Source organism: Metopolophium dirhodum, chromosome 8, assembly GCF_019925205.1.
Source record: "Metopolophium dirhodum isolate CAU chromosome 8, ASM1992520v1, whole genome shotgun sequence".
NCBI classification, from domain to species: domain Eukaryota; kingdom Metazoa; phylum Arthropoda; class Insecta; order Hemiptera; family Aphididae; genus Metopolophium; species Metopolophium dirhodum.
This window is the reverse complement of record NC_083567.1, coordinates 8,003,489-8,026,430: the sequence shown is the minus strand read 5'-3', so window position 1 is coordinate 8,026,430 and position 22,942 is coordinate 8,003,489. Positions and strand designations below refer to the sequence as shown.

Here is a 22,942-nt window from a genome sequence, read left to right as displayed (position 1 = left end):
TATAGGTACTGTGTACTAATAAAACATATAAACTAGAACTTGGTATTTAATCTATCACTCCCGAAGGGTCCGAGCTAGGGTTAAAATATAATTCACAGCGTTCTGAAAACCCTCACTGAATTACTTACAATATATTACAGGTTCCTCAACCACGTTACGCTGCCAAACAAATAATAATTAAAATTTACTGTTATTATTTACTATGCACGTGTATAATAATAACGCCTGTTTTTATTATTTTCAATTGTTTTTTTATAAATACTCGATTTTCATTAGTTTATAATTATATCACTAATTTCGACTTATTAGTTATTCTGATACTTAGGCCAATCTGCATTTATTCGTGTTTCGTAATCACTGGTGAGGTTTATAATATTATATCATACCGTTTATACGATACAAATTATTGGACACTCGTGTATAAACCAATGATAACCAAGTACCTACTTGCCTATGTAAATTGTAAAATCTATTAATCTATTTTGTTTACTTATCTATTTAGTGTTAATTACTATAAGTACTAAGTACGCCTCGGCACTATTATTTTTGTAAACTCAGATAGCGTTTGATGTACGTAGAAGGCGACATGACTATAGCTCGAAGATTACAGATATAAATTAAATATAAATGGGCAGGTAGATAGGATTACGCATTAGAATATCAATTCTTATTAGGTATATATTTTTAATTTACGTAGGTAGGTACCGCCGAATTTTCTGGTAGTCGATTCCGCATTATAGTTACCTACGGTTTTAATATGATTCATGCTAACCAAATACCTGTCAGAGCATCATCCAAATGTTTATTTATATTTAAATAACATTTTAAACAAAAGTACCTATTTTTAATTATTACTAAATCGATCTTAATAAAATACATTCTTTTGTTTTATTTGTCAAAGGTTTTAATATTTTGGAGTGAGAATTTCAACATTAACATAATTGAACATATTATAAATGATTCATAATAAGTGTTGTTTTTATTCCATAAACACATTTGTATAGTAATTAAAGTAAAGCTGTAACTTCATATTATTATTTTTGAATGGGAATTCTGTGTCATAAAATTAATATAACAATATTCTGTAATAAGATATACATTTTTTTATTTCAGGTAAAAATGGAAAAATGTATTATTTTTACATTATTTTTCGGGTTTGTATTTGGCGCGGATGAAGTGTTACAATTAGACCAAGGAAAATTGACTGGTAGTAGCCTGAGGTCAAGAAATGGACGAGAATTCAAAGCATTTCAGGGAATACCCTATGCCAAGTCACCTACCGGGGATCTTAGGTTTAAGGTAAAACATACTTTCAGTTGTAATAACTAAATACCTTTTAAAAATTGTATTTAGTATTAGGTACGGCGTTACAGTGAGTAATAATACATTTTATTACATTTTAGATTCTGAGCGAAGCGATGAATGTATTGATTTTACAATTATGTGTGTTTTTTTTTTATTTTTTTATTTTTTTTTTTTTGTATCTGTCATCACCTTTTAGGACAGTAAAAGTGCTTAGATTTTCTTCAATAGTAACTTTTCTGATAGGAGAGTGAATCTAGTTGGTACTTTGGGGGGTCAAAAGTAAACATTTCCCAGTAGTTTTCACAAGCGACGTGAAAAACAAAAGAAAAATTAAGGAAAAACGGGAATTTTTACTCAAAATCTGTTTTCGAGAAAATCGATTTTGGTTTTTGGTGTAACTCTAAAACAAATGACCGTAGGGACATGCAATTTTGACTGAATGTTTATATTAGCATTTTCTATACACCATAAAATTTACAAAATATTTTGACTTATTTTGAGCTGTTTACGGCCATTGTCAGTTTTCAATTTTTTTAGTTTTTTTTTCTATAAATATCAATAAAATTTTATCTGTTGAGTAAAAAAGCATGAAAATTTAATAGAAGGCTCCTAGGTTATTGTTTCAAAGGCAGATGAAAAAAATTAAAAATCCTTAGTCACAGTTTTTATTTATAAGCATTTAAAGTTCAAATTTTGACAACATTTATCAAATTTATAATTTATTAATTATTTTGTGGTTAAAAATTTATAAATTTTTAACTTTTATGGCTAAGGTTCGAAAATTTAAAACAAGGCTCCACGTAAATAGGTTATATATAAATTACTTTATTCACAATAATATCATCAAATATACTTGGTAATATCATAGTCTGACTGACCGTTTCCGCTCAGAATCGTTTTTCTTATACAATGATATTATATCATTGAATTCAAATTTAACACCATCCATTACAGTGACCCACTTGTAACCTACTGTACAGCAGAGCGACATCTACTTATCCACCTTTTTTTTAGTTATGCATTCAATCTACATCCACGATCCACTAATGATTGTTAAAAACTTGAGACTTGGACACACAATTGCCTATACTAAACTCCTTAAAACATCCTGTATTAAAATTTCCTTAAATGCAATTTGGATTATTGTTATTAGGATCCAGTACCAGCAGATCCGTGGATAGGTATTTTAAATGCTACTACCGAGCCACAAGTGTGTATTCAGAAGAACTTGTTTTATTATCAACAAGCGGATATCCTTGTCGGTGCAGAGGACTGTCTATATCTCAATGTGTACACACCAAGAGTAATCAACTATTTGCAAATATATTAATTTTGTTATTGAAAATTAAAAAAATCTTGTTTAAAATATTATATTATGATATTTTTAGATACCAAAAAAAGGTGATCGAGAACTGCTTCCGGTCATGTTTTGGATTGCCGGTGGAGGTTTTTTTGCGGGTTCGGGAGGTTTAAGTTTATACGGTCCCCATTATTTGTTAGACAAGGATATAGTTCTAGTTACGCTTAATTACAGACTTGGAATTCTCGGTATATACGTTATTTAAGTATTGTTTTGTAATTATCATGTAATATTATATTTTTTATACGTTAATTATGAATATTTTTTAAGGTTTTTTAAGTACTGAAAACGATGACTTACCCGGTAATTATGGTATGAAAGACCAAGTTTTAGCACTAAAGTGGGTCCAAAAAAATATTGGTACATTTGGCGGAGACCCAAAAAAAGTTACATTATTTGGGCAAAGTGCTGGAAGTGCTTCCGTTGGTTTACATTTGTTATCACCAATGAGCAAAGGTATTACATAGGTTTTAATACGAGTGTATTAAAATATCATTGTACAATTAAACTTAGGCCCGTTCTTAAAATGTCCGGTTATAGTTAACGAAAACTTAACTCGTGGAATTATGCCGGTTATAACATCTATTATCTAACTTATCTGTTAGGGTTAAGTGACCGTTAACCGACACTAAACCGAACACTGTAAGAGCGGGCCCTTTAACTCTTAAATGTTATAGGGTTGTTCCACAAAGCAATCATGGAAAGTGCATCACCATTAAACATTTGGAGTGTATCTCCACCAGGATGGGCGAAACGAAGAGTGTCTGCTATTTCAACTATTGCTGGGTGTCCTGATGAGCCAAAACAAATGATTGAATGTTTAAAAGAAATCCCTGCGAAAGTATTGGTGAATCTATACAACAATTTATTTGTAAGTATAATTATTTTTACTCTTAAACTGAAAAATCGAAGTACAGGACCATGTACTGGGTCACGTGATATAAAATATATATGCACGATGTATTATTTTTGATGGTTCAATTATGTGTTAACAAAATACATTTGATCATTTTACTGTAAAAAAAGAAAGGTACGTTCGATTTTTCTCCACACATTTCTTTGGACTGAAATCATAAAGTGTATTTTCCTCCGAAATAATATGGTTATAAATTATGATACTTTAAGTATTACAGAACTTTATATTATGTATAAAGTATATTTTGGTCGGATGTGAGTGAGTTGCGGTCTGACGTGTTGTTTACGACGCTGGAGACCGGTGAATTCCGGCGCGATAACCTTTTAAACAGAGGCATGGGCGTAACTAGGATTGAATAGTTACAGGGGCTAGAGTCCTACAAAACCAAAGTGTAAAATTTCACGTGGGGGGCAAACCCCCTCACACCCCCCCTTATAAGATTCACTGTAATTTAGTTGTTACAAAAAGTCCGCTAAAACCGAAATTGAAATTGAATTGTTTATATGTTGCCATTGAAATTCGTACGTTCCTCTCATAAACCCGGGCAGCAACTCGTACTTGATTTATGGACTGGGCCGCAATTCACCAACATCGTTTTAGTCAGCGCCTACTGCAGTACTGCCCTAGCCGTTATGTACTGTATAATGATAAACTATACTATGTCTTAACTTTGGTTTAAGGCTTAAATTAAGATATGCATGCGTGGTCATTAATCATTATTAGTGTATACGTTAATTATATTTTCTATTAATTGTTTTACATTAAAATATTTTTACCACTAAAATACACTAAAACCCTAATGGTTTGTATTATTTTATTTATGTCATTTATAAATGCGATAAATAATAAATTATTTGATTTGTGTTCTTATTTGAACGATTCTATTTTAGATTTTAAATATAGTGGTTAATACACATATTTTACACATTTTTTTGTGCCTTGAGTCACTTTATAGCAGAAAAAAAAAACTTTGATCTATAATATTGAGTGTATTTTTGATAATAATTTAGATCTAATTTGTACTTTGAAATGTTAAGAGTAAAAAAAGGGGGTAAGAAGGTAATGTCTATGCTGTACAATTGTAGGTGTTAAGTATACCATCAAGTAAGTAACTATAACGGATGTGTGGAATTTGAATTCAATTATATCAATTTATAGCATATGAACAACGATTCTGAGCGAAGACGGTCAGCCTATAATATTACCCTAAGTTTATTTCGAATATATTTCTATTAATATTAGTAATTCGCATTATTCTATTATGGTGTATTACTAACTAGTAACGGTCCATTTTGACTTGGATTTTTCCTATGAATTTATTTAAACAATAAAATATATTTGAACAATATTATGTGTCATAAAATTGGGCACATTTTATAAATATTTCCATTTATTTTTACAGGAGTGGAGAAATTACCCGATTATAAGTATGATGCCTGTTGCAGAAAAATGTAATTGTTCAAAAGAATCATTTTTGTGTGATTATCCTTTACTTTACTTTGAACAATTAACAAAAGTTCCCGTATTAATGGGAATGAACTCTGGAGAGGGTGGCATTTTTGCTTCTCGTGAGTAATAATTATATTTTAATCTAAAATGTTGAAGAAAACTTATGATAATTAGGAATTTAACTTTTAGTTGTCAACATAAAATAAGTGTAAGTGAAGCACGCTGGTTTTCGTTTTAGATTAAATTACTGAGAATTTAAATTTCTTTATACCTACTCCCGGAAAAAAATTCAAATCTAATTTTTATATTTTGAATAGGAATGTACAACGCGACTGATCTAGTGTACACAGAGTTTTTAGAAGATTTCAATCATTATGTATCATCGTTTTTACTGTATAGATATACGACAAAATATTCTGATATTCCATTAATTGGTGACAAGATATATAAACGATACTTTTCTAACGGGAAGTTGAGAGAGCCTTTGAATGCAGTAAAAGTAAGTACCTATTGAATAAATAATGGATAGAAAACGATTTTTAAGACGATTAAAATTAATGTTTTCAAAATCTATTATAATTATTTACAAGTTACAACGCCAACGTTTTTCGCTGGTGAAAAATACACTTCGTGTGATATATTGTTTACGATTTTATAGAAGCAACAGCCTCGTATAATATTACTTGTTTTCGACACAAGGTTTTATGAAATAAATTAATTTCAAATATTAAATGTTTCAAGATGATTTCCGGTGGATTAATTTTACACGGTGTCTTTCAAATGGCAACCAAGCTTTCACAACCGGTTTATTATTACATTTACGATTATTTGAATAATTTTTCATTCAATTCGTTGTATGGACCATATCCGTGTTCAAAAAAATTAGGTGTAACGCACGCTGACGAAGTCACAAACCTATTCTATACAGCCGGTCGGGCAGTCCTACAGGGAAAGGACCTCGATGTATCAAATCTTATGGTGAATTTATGGACACGTTTTGCTACAACAGAGTACGTTATCTTGTTTATCGATTTTTCGGTGAACAAAAAGCTTCGGGCTTACAAACAATTTTAACTTTATTTTTAGTTTTCCCACTATTGATGGCACGGATAAAGGAGAACCGTTCCCAAAATTTAACACCCAGAAATACGAATTTGTTTTAATTAATTCAAGTAACCCAATCACGTCTGAGAAGCCATATGTAGACGAGTATACATTTTGGAATAGTTTGCCACTATTATCTGGACTGGATTAATCTGGATGTATTAATGATAAAATTAACAGTATATTTCAATCTTATTAAGATATATTATACTATGTATAACTTTGTATAGGTATTAAGGTACATAATTGGATTACATTAATCTGGATATATTAATGATAAAATAAACTGTTAATTTCAATCTTGTTAATATATATTATATTATGTATAACTTTGTATAGATAATAAGGTACTAAGGTACTTAAAATATATAATGCATTTGGGTATTTGAAAACATTTTTGTTGGTAGCTTTTAAACAGGTGTTGAGAATTTAACAACTGAGAAATCAAAAAAGCTAAAGAAGGACCACTCGGTATCAACCTACTGATATCGTAGATAGGCCACGCAACATACACACGTCTGACAAGGCGTGGATAGGCCATCTTTTTTCGTGACGCTGCATAGGACGGTAAACCAAACTGTTTTGAATTATAGGAAGTTAGGATTGAATTCATAGTTATGGGGAACGGGGGCCCTGTGGTCGATCCGGTCTGGTGCAATGACCACAGGGTACAGTTACAAGAATTGGGCAACTTAACGACTAGCTTAATTTACTGCGTATATATAAATAATACCATGCTGGCATGACGATAGTGCAGGAATATTTATAATAACAGGACTACTCACGATATCGTAATGTTTTGTAGGCCTATATTTTGATTGATCTCAAAGTGAGGATATTTAGTTAACATATCACAAAAAATACCAATACAATGATATGTGACTGCTGAAGCACAGAATAATAGTAATAATATTAATAATAATAAAAGTTTGCGCACAGCGCGACTTCAATAAAACAGTATAACAGTAGGAACAAATCACAGAAACGACGAAGAAAAATGTACGCTGCAATAGCGGAAAGACGTTTTACGTGCGAACAATACTATTAATTAATAATGAAAAGGGTGTTGGCCGCGGAAAGTAAACAATACAAAATGATACGAAGCGAATAATGATAATAATTTATTAATATGTGCATGAACTAAGATAATAGTAAGATAGTTCATGATATGAGGCATAATACCATAGACCTTATACTACTAGACAAGAACTGTGTATAACACATGGAGTAATAAATTTACCCTTAGAAATCTTACTCCATGGTATAAAAACAGCATTACGAGCGGGAGCGGCGTACAACAACTCGCAGCGATGTAGCCTGTCTTGACGACAAACATGGGCGTAACTAGGATTGAATAGTTACAGGGGCTAGAGTCCTAGAAAATCAAAGTGTAAAATACACCGTGGGGGCGAAGCCCCCCACACCCCCCTAATCAGCGGCACTGAAATTTAATAGTCACAAAAACTTTGGTAAAATCAAGTATCTAAAACTCACAACAATTTAATTTGACTTTCTTGTAGACATTTTTTTTTGATAAAGGAAGACAAACTTATGAGCAATCTTGTATTCAATTTTCAAATCTTAGATTAAAAAGAACAATTTTTACGAATTTATAACTTAAAATAATTTTCAAATTTTCGTCATTTTTACGTATTGTGTCAAAATACGAACTTTAAATGCTTATAAAAAAGAAAATTGTGACTTATGTATTTTTAATATTTTTTAACTGCTATTGTAACAATATAATAGGAGCCTTGTAGGTTATGTTTTTAACTAACAACATTTTATTAATATTTTTAGAAAAAATTGAAAACTAAAAATTGCCCGAAGAAAAATGCCACCCGCGACAGAGGTATCGAACCAGCGTCGGCTGCGTCGCAGCCGACGCCTTAGTCCGCTCAGCCACTCTGTCCCCCTGTATATAATTATTTTAGTTTTAACCGAGACTCAGTTTCGTGATTATTTTTAAATTTAATACTATGATATAGCTGTTTTGTTAACCCTTACTTTTGCTCCACTATAAGGTTGATTATCGCCTGTCACACTCAAGCCGCGGTGGCGTGCTCAATTTTTTTGAAAGGGTGATATGAATAAATTGTTGACTGTTCTCAGACCACGTTATTTAACAGTGCGGTAAATATATAATCATTGCTTTATCATATATTTTATATGACAAAAATAAGGCCAAATGGGTAGATATGACGTGGCCACGTTGATGACGTGAGAACGCCCTTACCAGGTGGCAGGCCGTAGTTACTCTGTAGCCTGTATTGGAAATTGGAATTAGAGTATCTGTATTGTGGTTTCATCCACCTGATTAAAAAACGCTGCTAACCTAACCCACCACCCACATTTATTTATAACTACAGAATCATTGTAACAATATAGTAGGAGCCTTGTATTAAATTTTCAAGCTTTTTGTATCGACATTTATTGAAAAAAAAAATAAATCAAACTTTTCAATCGTCTATAGCCCAAACATTTTGAAAATTATACCATGTTTATTCAATATTATCAATATTAGGTAAATTGAATACCATAAATATTTTTAAATACTAATTTAATTTTATCAAATATTTAAATATTATAAGAAGCTTTAAAATTTTAGAGAGTATGGTTAGTACGTGATTATCATTTAAATGTTTGATAATCTATATTTATATAATCTGTTAATCATTATAGGTACTTGATAGACTTTTTTAAAGTAAAAATTAATTTTTTACAAATAATATATACAGTTATTATTTTATTGGGAAACAAAACGTTGACGACTTGCGTCAGTCAATATTTTTTATGAATTTTAAAAATAATTTTATTTCTATATTTTTGATAAACATAATTATTCAAGATAGTGAATGTTCGCTATATAATATATTACAATAATAACTCAATATAATACCTACTTATTACTATACAAATAATAAGATTAAAATATTTTCTAATAATTTACTAACTTTGAATAATATAAATTATATACATTGGAAAAATGGTTTGAGATTAAGTTTAAATTAAGATTAAGTTACCGAAAATCAACAACAAGATGTATCTACTATATCTTCAATTACATGTTTGTTCCGTTATAGCTACTGCTAAACGTTGAAGTTTATACAAAACACAAACATTCCTGAGTCGTATATCGTATAAAATGTGTTATATATTATCACAATTATTTAAACTGTAGGTATCTGGTGTATATTATGGTTATAATTTATCTAACATTGAATATTTCAGGTGCAAAAGTCAATTGACTGAAGAAATAATTTTAATAGTTTTTACTATAATTTATTATTATTTATACATCACCTACTTCACCTATTGACCCTAAATAGAGCTCAGTTTTTCGGTGATCAAAACAATCCTGAACTGAAACCGAAAATGGCCGGTCAACGTATAACATCTACCGCCGATTGCTGATTGTACAACATTGTGTTAGTATAAAGCATTAACTATAGTTATCGTTTTTTTCATAGTACATATTTGTGCATTAATATTTGGTATCATTCTTACAAAAATCTGCAGACGGTAAGAACTTTAAAAACTTTGATTTAATATTATAATATTTTTCAATTGATTAATTTACTTCAATTGTTTCATAATATTATTAAAGTCGGTTTTAATGTTATTTTCAAACTATATTGAGCTATTATGCTCTGATGTATTATACATACCAATCTATTTCATCAAATATTGCTTGTAATTTGTATTATCGAAAAATTAAACTCGAGTGGATATTCTTAAATATATCAATATAACACATCTTTGTTGTAAGTACTAATGTACTATTATACGTTGTTGGTTCATTTTATATTTGTATATGTTTTGTTCTATAATATGGAGCCGTTTTGTAAAAATGTATGTAAAATATTAAGTAAACATTTCATATAATATTGCAGTTAAATATGAAAATATTTGGTGTTTTCTCATTACTTTTTGGTCTCGTACATGGTACAGATGATATTTTACAATTAAGCCAAGGAAAAATACGAGGAAGTATTTTGAATTCAAGAAATGGAAGAGAATTCAACGCATTTCAGGGAATACCCTATGCCAAACCACCCGTTAGAGATCTTAGATTTGAGGTAAGCCATAAATATTTATTACGTATATTAAACATAATATACTGATTGAAATATATTTTAATGGCTGCAATAGAAGAAAAGAAATTTTAAATATGAAAATGTTTAGCAAATACCCCCGTGTAGCGTCATCTTTAACTGGATTAAAATCAGATTATTATTGTATAGGATCCAGAACCAGCTGATCCATGGACAGGTATTTTTAATGCTACTACTGAGCCACAAGTGTGTATTCAGAAGAATTTATTCTATTATAAAGAAGCCGATAATGTCGTCGGCGTAGAGGATTGTCTATATCTAAACGTGTATACACCTAAGGTAATCGTGCAGAGTAGTTCAACCATCGTAATTCGTTAAAACAAAATAAATGTCCACCGTTTATAAGCAAAAAGTTTCCATTATTATAATATTTTTAGATTCCGAAAAATGGTGAACAAAAATTGCTTCCCGTTATGTTTTGGATAGCTGTAGGTGGTTATTTTGCAGATGGCGGAAGTTTGAGTTTGTACGGTCCTCAATATTTGTTAGACAAGGATATCGTTCTCGTTACCATAAATTACAGACTTGGAGCTCTCGGTATATTATATTCATTTATTTAAGTTTATATGTCGCATCCACTTAGTGAAATCTTTTTTTTCTCATGAAGTGGAATTGTATCTGTCTTATGTATTATCTAAGACCTAACCTGGATCATATAATACATACGATATAAACATAGGTATAAGCACACACTACACACATATGGAATGTCAGATACGGATATATTATGTATGTTGTATGGAACTAATATTGACTACCTACCTACTACAATTGTGTATTGTTATTAGATTGATTATAGTCACCAGTCACCTAATATGTATAATAGGTACATAGATAATAATAATAATAAACTAACAAATTTGTTTTAATCTATCTGGAAATCTAGTTTTTATAATATGTCACATAATGACTAATAATATTAGTTAGGTAGGATAACTCATTTTACATTACTCAGTCTAAAAATGAATACGTGATAGTACCTACCTATCTTAGATAAATATTGTGTAATAAAGTCACAAATCTGGAAAATTAAATATAATTTAATAATACGACTTTAATATATTTACTTATAGTTTTAGTTAATATTTTCAGGCTTTTTAAGTACGGAAGACGAAGTTTTACCAGGTAATTATGGTATGAAAGATCAAGTCTTAGCATTGAAATGGGTCAAAAATAATATTGACAAATTTGGTGGGGATCCCAAAAAAGTAACATTGTTTGGTCGAAGCGCTGGTGTTGGATTACATATTTTGTCACCTATGAGCAAAGGTACATTCAACACATTGCATTGGTATAACGTTTAACTATGTGATCAAATGTTAAAGCATTTCAATGTCATTTTATTTTAAGGATTGTTTCATAAAGCAATTATGGCTAGTGGAACGCCATTAAACTTATGGGGTGTATCTCCACCTGGCTGGGCTAGACGAAGAGCTTCTGCCATATCAACTTTTTCTGGATGTCCCGTGGAGCCAAAAAAAATGGTTCAGTGTTTAAAACAAGTGCCTGTGAACGTATTAGTGGATTTATACAACAGTATTTTTGTAAATATCATATTATAATTGTATATTTAAACAATATTGAAAATGATAAATAATATAAGAAGTAGGCACTTACCATTTCACTTTCGAGCTAAAAAATTAAAGTTTTCAATTAAATGTCTAAATACATAATTTTTTAGTGGTTTTATGATGTAAATATGTAATAGCATAATACACTGATTCATATAGTGTAGGCGTGCTGAACGGGGTTTTATGACACCTAGGTGTGATGGTGGATTTTGTTTTTGGGGTGGGGTGGTTGGATACATTATGGTAACCAATAACATAAAACAAAAATTTAAATATTTACTGTGTGAGTAGGTACTGAAATGTATGCTGGGCATCATGGTTTATAAATGTTCAGCACACCACTGCAGGGTATAGCTGGTACTTAGTTGATTTTATACATTTATTCCAGCGCTCGAAATATATTGAACGTCTGAAAATTAGTTTAATTATTATAAAAATCGTTATAGGAGTGGAGAAATTATCCGGTAATTAATTTAATACCTGTGGTTGAAAACTGTGTTGGTCAAAAAGAATCATTTTTGTGCAAATATCCTCTGCTTGACTTTAAACAAGAATCCAAAGTTCCAGTACTAATAGGAATGAACTCTGGAGAAGGTGGTATTTTTGCTTCTCGTGAGTAATCATGTATTATAATAGTGTTGGTAAATGGTAATAAATAATAGGTAATATTGGAAATAAAAACGATATAGCTTTTAGTCATTATTTAACATGAAAATAAATTACTTTTTTATAAGTTAAAATTATTTTATATTTATTTATTTTTGTTAGATTAATGCTTCAAATACAAGGTTCTTTAGTATACGGTAGTTGAAAGTCTTGGGCCATTTTATATTCGTTTAATATCTGGCATTAGTTATTATTTTTTTAGAACTCATCAAAAACAACCACAATTTGCTCACAGGAATAAATAAAATTAAATAATATATATTTTTTTTTTTAGGAATGTATAACGAGACTAATCTTGTGTATACAGAGTTCTTAGATGATTTTGATCATTATATATCATCATTGTTGCAGTATAGATATACGACAAAGTATTCAGATATTTCAGTAATTGGGGACAAGATATTTGAACGATACTTTCCTGATGGTACCTTTGAAGATCCTTTGAATGCTGTTAAAGTAAGTACTAATTGAATATTGTGTCAAATAATAAAATCATTTAAATTAATGTTACCTATATAAAATATTAAAATATGAATACTAGAATTATTTACATATTTTAACGTATTTTCTTAGCAATACCTATTCAGTTAATATAATAATATTGGACATTACAGTCATGTTATAGTTGCTTGTGTTCGAAGTAAAAAGTTATAAATCAGTTATAAGTCATTAAATTAAAATTGTATTTTTGATTTTATCAGATGTTTTCAAGTGGACTGATTTTACATGGTGTTTTTAAAATGGCAATTGAGCTGTCGTCATCAGTTTATTATTACATTTACGATCATTTGAATTATGTATCTTATAATTCGTTTTATGGACCATATCCATTTCCAAAAAAATTAGGTGTAACTCACGCCGACGATACGACAAGTCTATTCTTAAGAGCAGGATTGGGAGACTTACAAGGAGAGGACCTACGTGTTTCAATTCTGATGGTTAATATATGGACAAATTTCGCTACTAAAGAGTACGTTATCGTTATTATTCCAGCAGTATCAGCATAATAAAATATGCATCGTTTAATTAATTTAATTAATTATTTTTTTTAGCATTCTCACTATTGACGGCACCGATAATGGAGAAAAATGGCCAACATTTGATACCAATAAATATGAATTTATTTTAATAAATTCAAGTCGCCCTATAAAATGTGAGAGACCGTACGTAGAAGAATACGAATTTTGGAATAATTTGCCACTATTGTCTGGATTGAATTAGTTTTAGTGTAAAAATTACCTTTAATTTGTAAGAGTATAAAAAACAAATAGATCTTAGTCAAATGTATTATCTACATCAGCCTAATATACCTATGGGAAATAAGAAAAAAATCATAATTTTACCTACATTTTATAATTTATACACTATATTATTTACTAATCATAGTTTTAGTGAATTACTGTAGTATTATACTATTCATTTCATAGAAAGTGTATTACATCAAATATTACTATTTGTTACAAATTTAAAGTGTTCTGTTTTTGGCTTTTAAGATTTAAACCATGAAATAAAAATAGATTGTCAGTCAAGTAAGTTTGGACTTCAATCCTTCAAACCGTTTTTTATAACATCTTATAATGAAAAAAATATTAAAACAATTAGACGAAATAGTTGAATGAAAAAGGAAAAACTTCTTATCCCCCAAACATAATAATATCTCCATTATATAATAATTAAACATAAACAAGTTCAAGTTCAATTTCATTGGCTTTTATAATTTTATTTTTGTTTTAACCAGTCGTGGAACCATTGGGGGGGGGGGGGGGAGGGGGTTGGTCAAGACTCAAGACCCCCCCCCCCCAAAAAAAAAAACCTCGAGATTAGGTCATTCGTGTTTATTTAAAAATAAATATAATTTGCATAAATTGCGTTTTGAATTTTTTTCACAGTAAAAATTTAATAATATATTATATATATTTATATATATCCATTACATAATATCATCATCTGTCTATAAAATCGTAATTTCCATTAAACTTCTAAGAATATCAATAGCGATTATAAACTGTTTGACGATACGACTGATACGACTATACGAGTACTGTTAGCGAGTAAATATAAAAATAATATCTGATGAATAAACAAAATCGATTTTGTCAAAAACTGATTTTGCTTAAAAATTCGATATTTTGCTTCTGCACACCTTATTCCACACCAAAATATTTTAAAATAATGAACATAGATCTAGTGGTGCACATTCCATATATAACTTCATTGCATAATTGTTTTTTCTATTCTATTCATTAATAACTAGTTATAATAAATACAATCTAAGACAATCTTCTATAAAATTCCTTGATACCTACATATGGCTATATTATGACTATTATGACTGAACATTTTTAAATTAAAAACGAAATAGCTTGGGTTAATATACTTATTATATTATAAGCCGCCCAGAATATGGTGTAGTCGGTATTATTTTTATCGTTAAGGATTTTAAACGAATATAATATGCTAATTAGTATTTTTCAATAACCAATATTGAATATTAATCAAATAAAAATTTATAAAAGCCGAAAATAAGTACCGCACACTTTTAAATTTACTACTGCACACAATTTTAGGCCCTTAAAGTACTAACTAGATTCACTTTTGTATCATAAAAATCTAACGGAAAAAAAGTCCACGGAAATAACAGTCCATGCCAACGCCGTACAATAAATATTATACTATTATAGTATTATTTCGTTGATTATACAGTTAATTAAATCGAAAAATAATTATAATATAATTTTATGTTATAGGTATACTTGGTTTGATTAGAAAGATTAACAGGTTATAGTTGTCATATAATACATTGTTTACTTGTTATTATATTTTTCAAACATATATTTATTACATTTATACCTTAAAAATGACAATTATTAAAAGTAATACTAACATAATATCCATATTAATATTATGAAGCTGAAGAGTTTGTTTGGTTGAATGCGCTAAGCTCAGAAAATAGTGGTTCGAATTGAAAAATTATTTTTGTGTTGGATAGTCCATTTATCGAGAAAGGCTATAGTTAGGTTATATAACATCACGCTACGGCCAATAGGAGCCCGGGGAAGTCCTCAAAAAGGGATTTTGAGATTTACGATGAAAATGTTTGTTTATAAATGGTTCTTATTGGTTATTTTTGTTGTATATTGGATGAAATGTGTTAATCGAGCAAATCAGGTACAAGCATGCATTAAATCGAATTTTCACACTTTGCCTTCCAAGGTGGCTGAGTTGAACTTATAGCCACTCATCGGCGTGTCTTGATTCGCTGTTGCACTTTGTCTGCGATCTGACGTAGTCGGATTGCCTACCAGGTTAGCTGAATTGAACTTACCGCAGCAAGTTACGCCCAAAGTAGTTGAACAACCACAATATTTTAAAGAGTTGTAATTTTTTACAGGCTATGAAGTGTGCGGAATCAGCTAGTTAATTAATAAATTAGTTTATATTTATATTAAATTTTTTTTTTATACCAGTATAATATGATCTAAGGACGACTCATTAGTATATTTGTATAGGAAAGTTAGGTTTGAATTTTAGCTAAAAATGATCTCAATAAATATTTCAATATACTTCTTTAATTATAACTACTTTTTTGATTAATTGAGGCGTACTAATAATATTTAAGATTATAGAATAATTTTCGTGTTATAAACTGTTATTCAAAGGCGTAGATGATTCATAATACACTTAATAAATAGATGTGTTATAACTTAAATTTGAGTTCAATGTTAGGAAAAACGATCTAGAGATAATATGGTGTGCCAGCCTATAAGTAATACTAATGAATCAATTATATATAGCGACTAGCAAGTTAATCGTTGCTATTAAACAAGATTTAGTGGGACGTGGGTCCATGATTGGTCAATTAAATTTTATTGAACCATGAAACAAATCAATTTTTTATGTAACCTGGCTTTAGGATATTAATATTTCATTATTAATTATTAAATTTAATTACATTTGAGGTTATCATTATTAGTCAGCGAGGACTACCTGCAATGGCGGCTACAGTAAATTTACCATGTGTATCCAAATTAATAAAATCTGTGGACACCCACCCACCAACATGTCCTTACACACATAGTATACATATAAATGTATTATTATACAACTATATTTGTTTAGCTAAAATGTTTTATATGAATGTTAGAGTACCTAGGTATTTCAGATCATTCAAGTTTAATGTTAACAAAACATAAAAATATGATTAGACACTAAACAATTTATACTTATCTATTTAAAAACTTAAAATTATAATGGTATTTAATTTTTATAGACACACTTAATAAAAATGAAAGTATAGACTATTCCCCCAGCGTCAGTGCATGCTGCATGTCTCTTATTATTGCTACTACAACCAGCTACAGCGTACAGAGATTTGTAAACTTAATTCAGTTACTTGGTGCAATAGTGAATACAGCAAGTACTGTATGTCTGTAATTATGCATACTATTTGCTATTTACACTATATTATAATATAATACCTATAATATGTCAAGCAGTCGCCCAACTACCCACCCACCCCAAAATCATGTGTATCCATCGATACACTTGAGGTATAGGATAGCTGCCACTGACTACCTGTCTACCTAATATTACTTAGTTTAGTTTTAAAATGGTTGGGAAGTATGTACTTTTTAGGGAAATATTTCTGCCCTAAATTTACAACGTAAATCCGCATAAACGGCACTCTCCTATTCCATTTTAACATACTTTCATTTTTTGTTTTTTAAAATGTATTATTCCCGTGGAAACACGTGTGCCTCTCACCAATTATCTTTTAGATTCGAGAGCGGAGCAATGATGTTATAGTATTGATAGTATTGATATTAAAATTATGGGTGTTTTTTTAAATGTCTGTCATCGCCTTTTGGAGTAGTCAAAATACTTTGATTAACGAAATAGATATAAGTATTAGTTTTTAGTAGGTACTATTATTACTTAAATCAAAAACTGAATGTTGATTTTTACATTATGACCTTGAGTATGTATTTTAGTATTTTACTATGTATTTGAATGATTTATAATGAAATTATTACAAGTCAAATTTAAGCTCAATAGCTTTTTTTATTCTAGAAAAGATTTATATTTATCAGCCATATCTCATATAACTTTCACCTCTTAACCCTATAAGATTGCCCAAATATTTACCTATTCGTTATTTTTTCAGTGATTGAAAACACCTTGACCTGAGCCAGCAATATGTAACAAACTAGTAATTAATCTATATAATATCCATCGTTGATTGCCGAGTTTACAACTTAGTGAGACTATAAATCAATAACTTACTACTGTTTTGCTCTCTGGTGATTCAATTTGAATCTATGTGTTGTATCTAACGTTATTACAACGAATTTATATTATTATTTGAATGGACTAAGTCGTCTTTAAAATAGTATTATTTTATAACTGTGTTAATTTTTCGATTAATCGATTGGTCTTAGAAAATATTATTTCCAAGTGATATTCTATAAAGTATGTTATGTGTTTGTACACTATAATAAATTATTGTTATAATTATTATACATTGTACATTACATTTTATATTTATAAAATTATAAATCGTTTATTAGATTATTAATAGGGTATTTCCGTTTTCGTCAATATTGTAATGCAATTAAAACAAATTTGTTTTATTTTAAGTATATTTTTCTTAAACCTAAGATATAGTATAAAACAATGAATATTATTTAATAATACACATCTTTCATTTTTCTGAACTATTAATTAATTAATTAACTAAATATTTATAAGAAATCATATTTAATATACATTATCATCGTTAATGGAAAATGGTTCAAGTTTTCATAATTAGTGTTGTTTTTATTCCATAAACACATTTGTATAGTAAATAAAGTAAAGCTGTAACTTCATATTATTATTTTTGAATGGGAATTCTGTGTCATAAAATTAATAAAACAATATTCTGTAATTAGATATACATTTTTTTATTTCAGGTAAAAATGGAAAAATGTATTATTTTTACATTATTTTTCGGGTTTGTATTTGGCGTGGAAGAAGTGTTACATATAGACCAAGGAAAATTGACTGGTAGTAGCCTGAGGTCAAGAAATGGACGAGAATTCAAAGCATTTCAGGGAATACCCTATGCCAAGTCACCTACCGGGGATCTTAGGTTTAAGGTAAAACATACTTTCAGTTGTAATAACTAAATACCTTTTAAAAATTGTATTTAGTAGATTAGGTACAGCGTTACAGTGAGTAGTAATACATTTTATTACATTTTTAGTAATGCATTCAATCTACATACACGATCCACTAATGATTGTTTAAAACTTGAGACTTGGACACACCATTGCCTACACTAAACTCCTTAAAACATCCTGTATTAAAATTTCCTTAAATGCAATTTGGATTATTGTTATTAGGATCCAGTACCAGCAGATCCGTGGATAGGTATTTTAAATGCTACTACCGAGCCACAAGTGTGTATTCAGAAGAACTTGTTTTATTATCAACAAGCGGATATCCTTGTCGGTGCAGAGGACTGTCTATATCTCAATGTGTACACTCCAAAAGTAATCAAATAATATAAAATACATTACAGTTTTAATCTCAAAAAAATTAAAAAATAAGTTTGTATCTAATCAATTAGTTGAAAATATATTAATTTAGTTATTTAAAATTAAAAAATCTTGTTTAGTATTATACTATGATATTTTTAGATACCAAAAAAAGGCGATCGAGAACTGCTTCCAGTCATGTTTTGGATTGCCGGTGGAGGTTATTTTTCGGGTTCGGGAGGTTTAAGTTTATACGGTCCCCATTATTTGTTAGACAAGGATATAGTTCTAGTTACCCTTAATTACAGACTTGGAATTCTCGGTATATACGTTATTTAAGTATTATTTAGTAATTATCATATAATATTATATTTTGTATACGTTAATTATGAATATTTTTTAAGGTTTTTTAAGTACTGAAAACGATGACTTACCCGGTAATTATGGTATGAAAGACCAAGTTTTAGCACTAAAGTGGGTCCAAAAAAATATTGGTAAATTTGGTGGAGACCCAAAAAAAGTTACATTATTTGGGCAAAGTGCTGGAAGTGCTTCTGTTGGTTTACATTTGTTATCACCAATGAGCAAAGGTATTACATAGGTTTTAATACGAGTGTATTAAAATATCATTGTACAATTAAACTTAGGCCCGTTCTTACAATGTCCGGTTATAGTTAACGAAAACTTAACTGGTGGAATTATGCCGGTTATAACATCTATTATCTAACTTATCTGTTAGCGTTAAGTGACCGTTAACCGACACTAAACCGGACATTGTAAGAGCGGGCCCTTTAATTCTTAAATGTTATAGGGTTGTTCCACAAAGCAATCATGGAAAGTGCATCACCATTAAACCTTTGGAGTGTATCACCACCAGGATGGGCAAAACGAAGGGCTTTAGCTGTATCAACTATTGCTGGATGCTCTCTAGACCCAAAACAAATGATTAAATGTTTAAAAGAAGTACCTGCGAACGTTTTAGTGAACTTATATAACAGTTTTTTTGTAAGTATATCATATTTGAACATTAAAGAAGTTAAACAATTATACCTATCTACTAATTTGTGTAAATACGTTTTCCAATTGATTAAATACTTAATTCAAAACTGTGTCTATCACAGTTTGTACCTAATACATGTTCTATACTTATATTTATTTAACTAATTAAATATTTTAACAATGACTCGAAATCTCCTGGATTATCCTCCTTGGCGCCATGCGGTTACTTCTGCATACCTCACATTAGCTCTAAATTGTACCAGTTGAGGGACGTATAAGTTCACGGTCAAACTTTTAGAAATTATATGTTTTTATTTATTCTATTTTATGTATTTTTACAGGAGTGGAGAAATTATCCGATAATTAATTTCATGCCTGTTGCTGAAAATTGTAATAAGAAAAAAGAATCGTTTTTATGTAAATATCCTTTACTGGACTTTGAACAAATATCGAAAGTTCCAGTTTTAATGGGAATGAACTCTGGAGAGGGTGGTCTTTTTGCTTCTAGTAAGTGATTACGTTTATATTCTACCTGCAACTGTTGATAGCCGGTAGGTAAGAACAGTGTTGCGCGGAAAAAGGGGTTATCATGCCTAACCCTACATTTGAGTAGGTGGGTAGGTGGGAATTATGTATGCTAATAACTTATTAAATGATAGTATTTTATCAGTTTTTAGTTGTCATAAAATTGTTTGAATATCGTGAGGGTTTTATTGTGAATTATTTGTGGTGGGTAAAGAATACCTAATATTATGTTTTGCATTATGGGTTTTTAAATGTTCACTACTAATAGAAAACGTCTGAAAGATATTACTTCTTTTATAGGAATTTTAATTACAATTTGTTTACAGATGTATTGATGTTATAATTTTTGTTTGTTTTTTTGATAGGAATGTATAACGCAACTGATCTTGTGTATACTGAATTGAAAGAAGATTTTGATCATTACGTATCGTCATTTTTAGAGTATAGGTATACGACAAAGTATTCAGATATTCCAATAATTGGTGACAAGATATTTGAAAGATATTTCCCAGACGGTACTTTGAAGGATCCATTGAATGCTGTCAAAGTATGTTTTAGTCTTCTGTCAAATAAAAAAATGTTTTCAAAAATTATTTTATGAATAATAATAGGTTTAATGTACTAGTTAATTTTAAAAGAATTTTAAAGGTAGGTATGTATTAAATATTTAAATATTATGTTAATTTTTAACCTATTCTGTAGAAAACACTCGTACACTTTGAAATTGAATATAATATGTAGGTATATAATATATTATATTGTAATGGCTTCTGACGGTCATCTCAATTATATTTAATTAATTTAATTACATTTCAAATAATATTCATTTATAGTAATGTTTTTAAGATAACAGTTATGATTTAAATAGTTTTGTTAAAGGAAATATATTACAATGGCAATTATTTGAATATTTAATTTATAATGTTTATAGATGATTTCTGGTGGTCTATTTTTACACGGTATCTTTAAAATGGCAATCAAGTTATCACGACCGGTGTATTATTACTTATACGATCATTTGAACTATGTATCGTTTAATTCGGTATATGGACCGTATCCATTTCCAAAAAAATTAGGGGTAACGCACGCTGACGAAGTAACCAGTTTATTTTATACAACTGAACGTGGCGACCTACAGGGAGAGGACCTCAGTGTATCAAATCTTATGGTGGACATATGGACAAATTTCGCACGCACCGAGTACGTTGTCATTTCAATTAAATACATTTAATAAAACTTTAACGTTTTAATTTAGCGTTATGACCATTGACGGTAAAGTAAATGGAGAAAAATGGCCTACATTTGATATCGAAAAATATGAATTTGTTTTGATCAATACAAGTATTCCCTTGATTAAGGAGAAACCATACGTTGACGAGTATGAGTTTTGGAATAGTTTGCCACTTTTATCTGGATTGAACGAAGACCAAGGATCAGTTAAAAATGAACATTGATTACGTATTTATTCTCAAATGAATAAATTAAACATATAATTAGGATAGTTTGGGTACCTTGGTATTAAATTATTTGTTCCTTGGATGAGGAATATGATGTAGAAATAATGTATTAATCTATTATCATATAAACTCATTGTGATAGTTTGTATAGATTGCTTATGTCAAATAAAAGTATAAAAAATAATCTATGAATAGGTAACTAATTTATTGTTTTAATAAATTTTTGACTGTGTTGATATTATTGTTGTGTTAATTATTTTCTTTTATATATTAAGTATGTAGTGTACTTATCTATCATTATAGGTTTTAAGTACCCATACCTACCTAGGTACATAATTTTTATTTTATTTATTTGTATTATTATTCTATATTACAATATTTAGATGAGTACTATATGTACTATGTATAGTCATGAGAAACCTTAGAATATGAAACAAAATATAAATTATTGTAATCATGTGTTAATTTTGGTTGTTACTTGATATATGACTGAGATATCAATTTATTAACAAAGTTATATAAAATATATTTTGTTTGAAAATCTAAGTTTACAGTTAACAGCATATTAATCAGTTTTTATGAATAAAAGGTACTACCTAATAGTGGTGTGTGTTCAGCTAAAAATATTTTGTTATTTGGTAGACATTAGACACATTGTTATGTGTACTATTACAAAGACTTTTATATCTTTTGGTCACTTTGCCTTGTGTACCTAGTTCATTTTTATTTTTAGGAGAACACAAATAGCAAATTCTTGATCACTCAACTAGTTAAAAAAAATTTAAAAGTTTTCAAAAAACATAGTATTTCCTCTTAATCAGTAGGTATAGGTAGCAACATTGGTTAAATGTGTTTAACACAATATTTTAGGTATACCTATTGTATTTAAACAATGGTAACAATTATTGTTAAAAGTTATATCAGGCAACAGTACTTTACTACATTCCTATACCGAGC

At 29.3% G+C, this 22,942-nt stretch overlaps 2 protein-coding genes across 4 annotated transcripts; both read left to right on the top strand.

The window, feature by feature from the left end:
* The first annotated feature begins 649 nt into the window (after positions 1–649).
* LOC132949918 (esterase FE4-like) lies at positions 650–6,503 on the top strand. Of its 3 annotated transcripts, XM_061021042.1 has the most exons (11): positions 650–834; positions 902–1,012; positions 1,114–1,299; positions 2,459–2,608; positions 2,694–2,853; positions 2,936–3,121; positions 3,343–3,536; positions 4,984–5,149; positions 5,348–5,529; positions 5,772–6,040; positions 6,117–6,503. In XM_061021042.1, the coding sequence occupies exons 3-11, from the start codon at positions 1,120–1,122 to the stop codon at positions 6,283–6,285; spliced, it is 1,656 nt and encodes a 551-aa protein (XP_060877025.1). In that variant the 5' UTR covers positions 650–834; positions 902–1,012; positions 1,114–1,119; the 3' UTR covers positions 6,286–6,503. The 3 variants fall into 3 exon arrangements, with proteins under 3 accessions (XP_060877025.1, XP_060877024.1, XP_060877023.1); XM_061021041.1 differs by lacking the exon at positions 902–1,012; XM_061021040.1 differs by lacking the exon at positions 650–834 and having other exon boundaries at positions 942–971.
* Positions 6,504–9,524: 3,021 nt separating this feature from the next.
* LOC132950699 (uncharacterized) lies at positions 9,525–22,226 on the top strand. Its single transcript, XM_061022238.1, has 22 exons — positions 9,525–9,656; positions 9,742–9,898; positions 10,028–10,213; positions 10,379–10,528; positions 10,627–10,786; positions 11,342–11,518; positions 11,600–11,793; positions 12,267–12,432; positions 12,761–12,942; positions 13,188–13,456; positions 13,539–13,706; positions 14,482–14,537; positions 16,757–16,908; positions 18,444–18,623; positions 18,870–19,019; positions 19,167–19,326; positions 19,409–19,594; positions 19,816–20,009; positions 20,345–20,510; positions 20,894–21,075; positions 21,460–21,728; positions 21,784–22,226. Exons 3-22 carry the CDS (start codon positions 10,034–10,036, stop codon positions 21,980–21,982), a joined length of 3,540 nt encoding a protein of 1,179 aa, XP_060878221.1. The 5' UTR covers positions 9,525–9,656; positions 9,742–9,898; positions 10,028–10,033; the 3' UTR covers positions 21,983–22,226.
* The last annotated feature ends 716 nt before the right edge of the window (positions 22,227–22,942 follow it).

Bases quoted from the DNA above. Each gene is read 5' to 3' on its own strand.
- LOC132949918 (XM_061021040.1), top strand. The intron at 2,609-2,693 runs GTAATCAACTAT...TGATATTTTTAG, and splicing joins TCAATGTGTACACACCAAGA to ATACCAAAAAAAGGTGATCG. The intron at 6,041-6,116 runs GTACGTTATCTT...CTTTATTTTTAG, and splicing joins ACACGTTTTGCTACAACAGA to TTTTCCCACTATTGATGGCA.
- LOC132950699 (XM_061022238.1), top strand. From the start codon at position 10,034: ATGAAAATATTTGGTGTTTTCTCATTACTTTTTGGTCTCGTACATGGT. The intron at 16,909-18,443 runs GTATGTCTGTAA...TTTCAGGTAAAA, and splicing joins TAGTGAATACAGCAAGTACT to ATGGAAAAATGTATTATTTT. The intron at 19,327-19,408 runs GTATATACGTTA...ATATTTTTTAAG, and splicing joins TTACAGACTTGGAATTCTCG to GTTTTTTAAGTACTGAAAAC.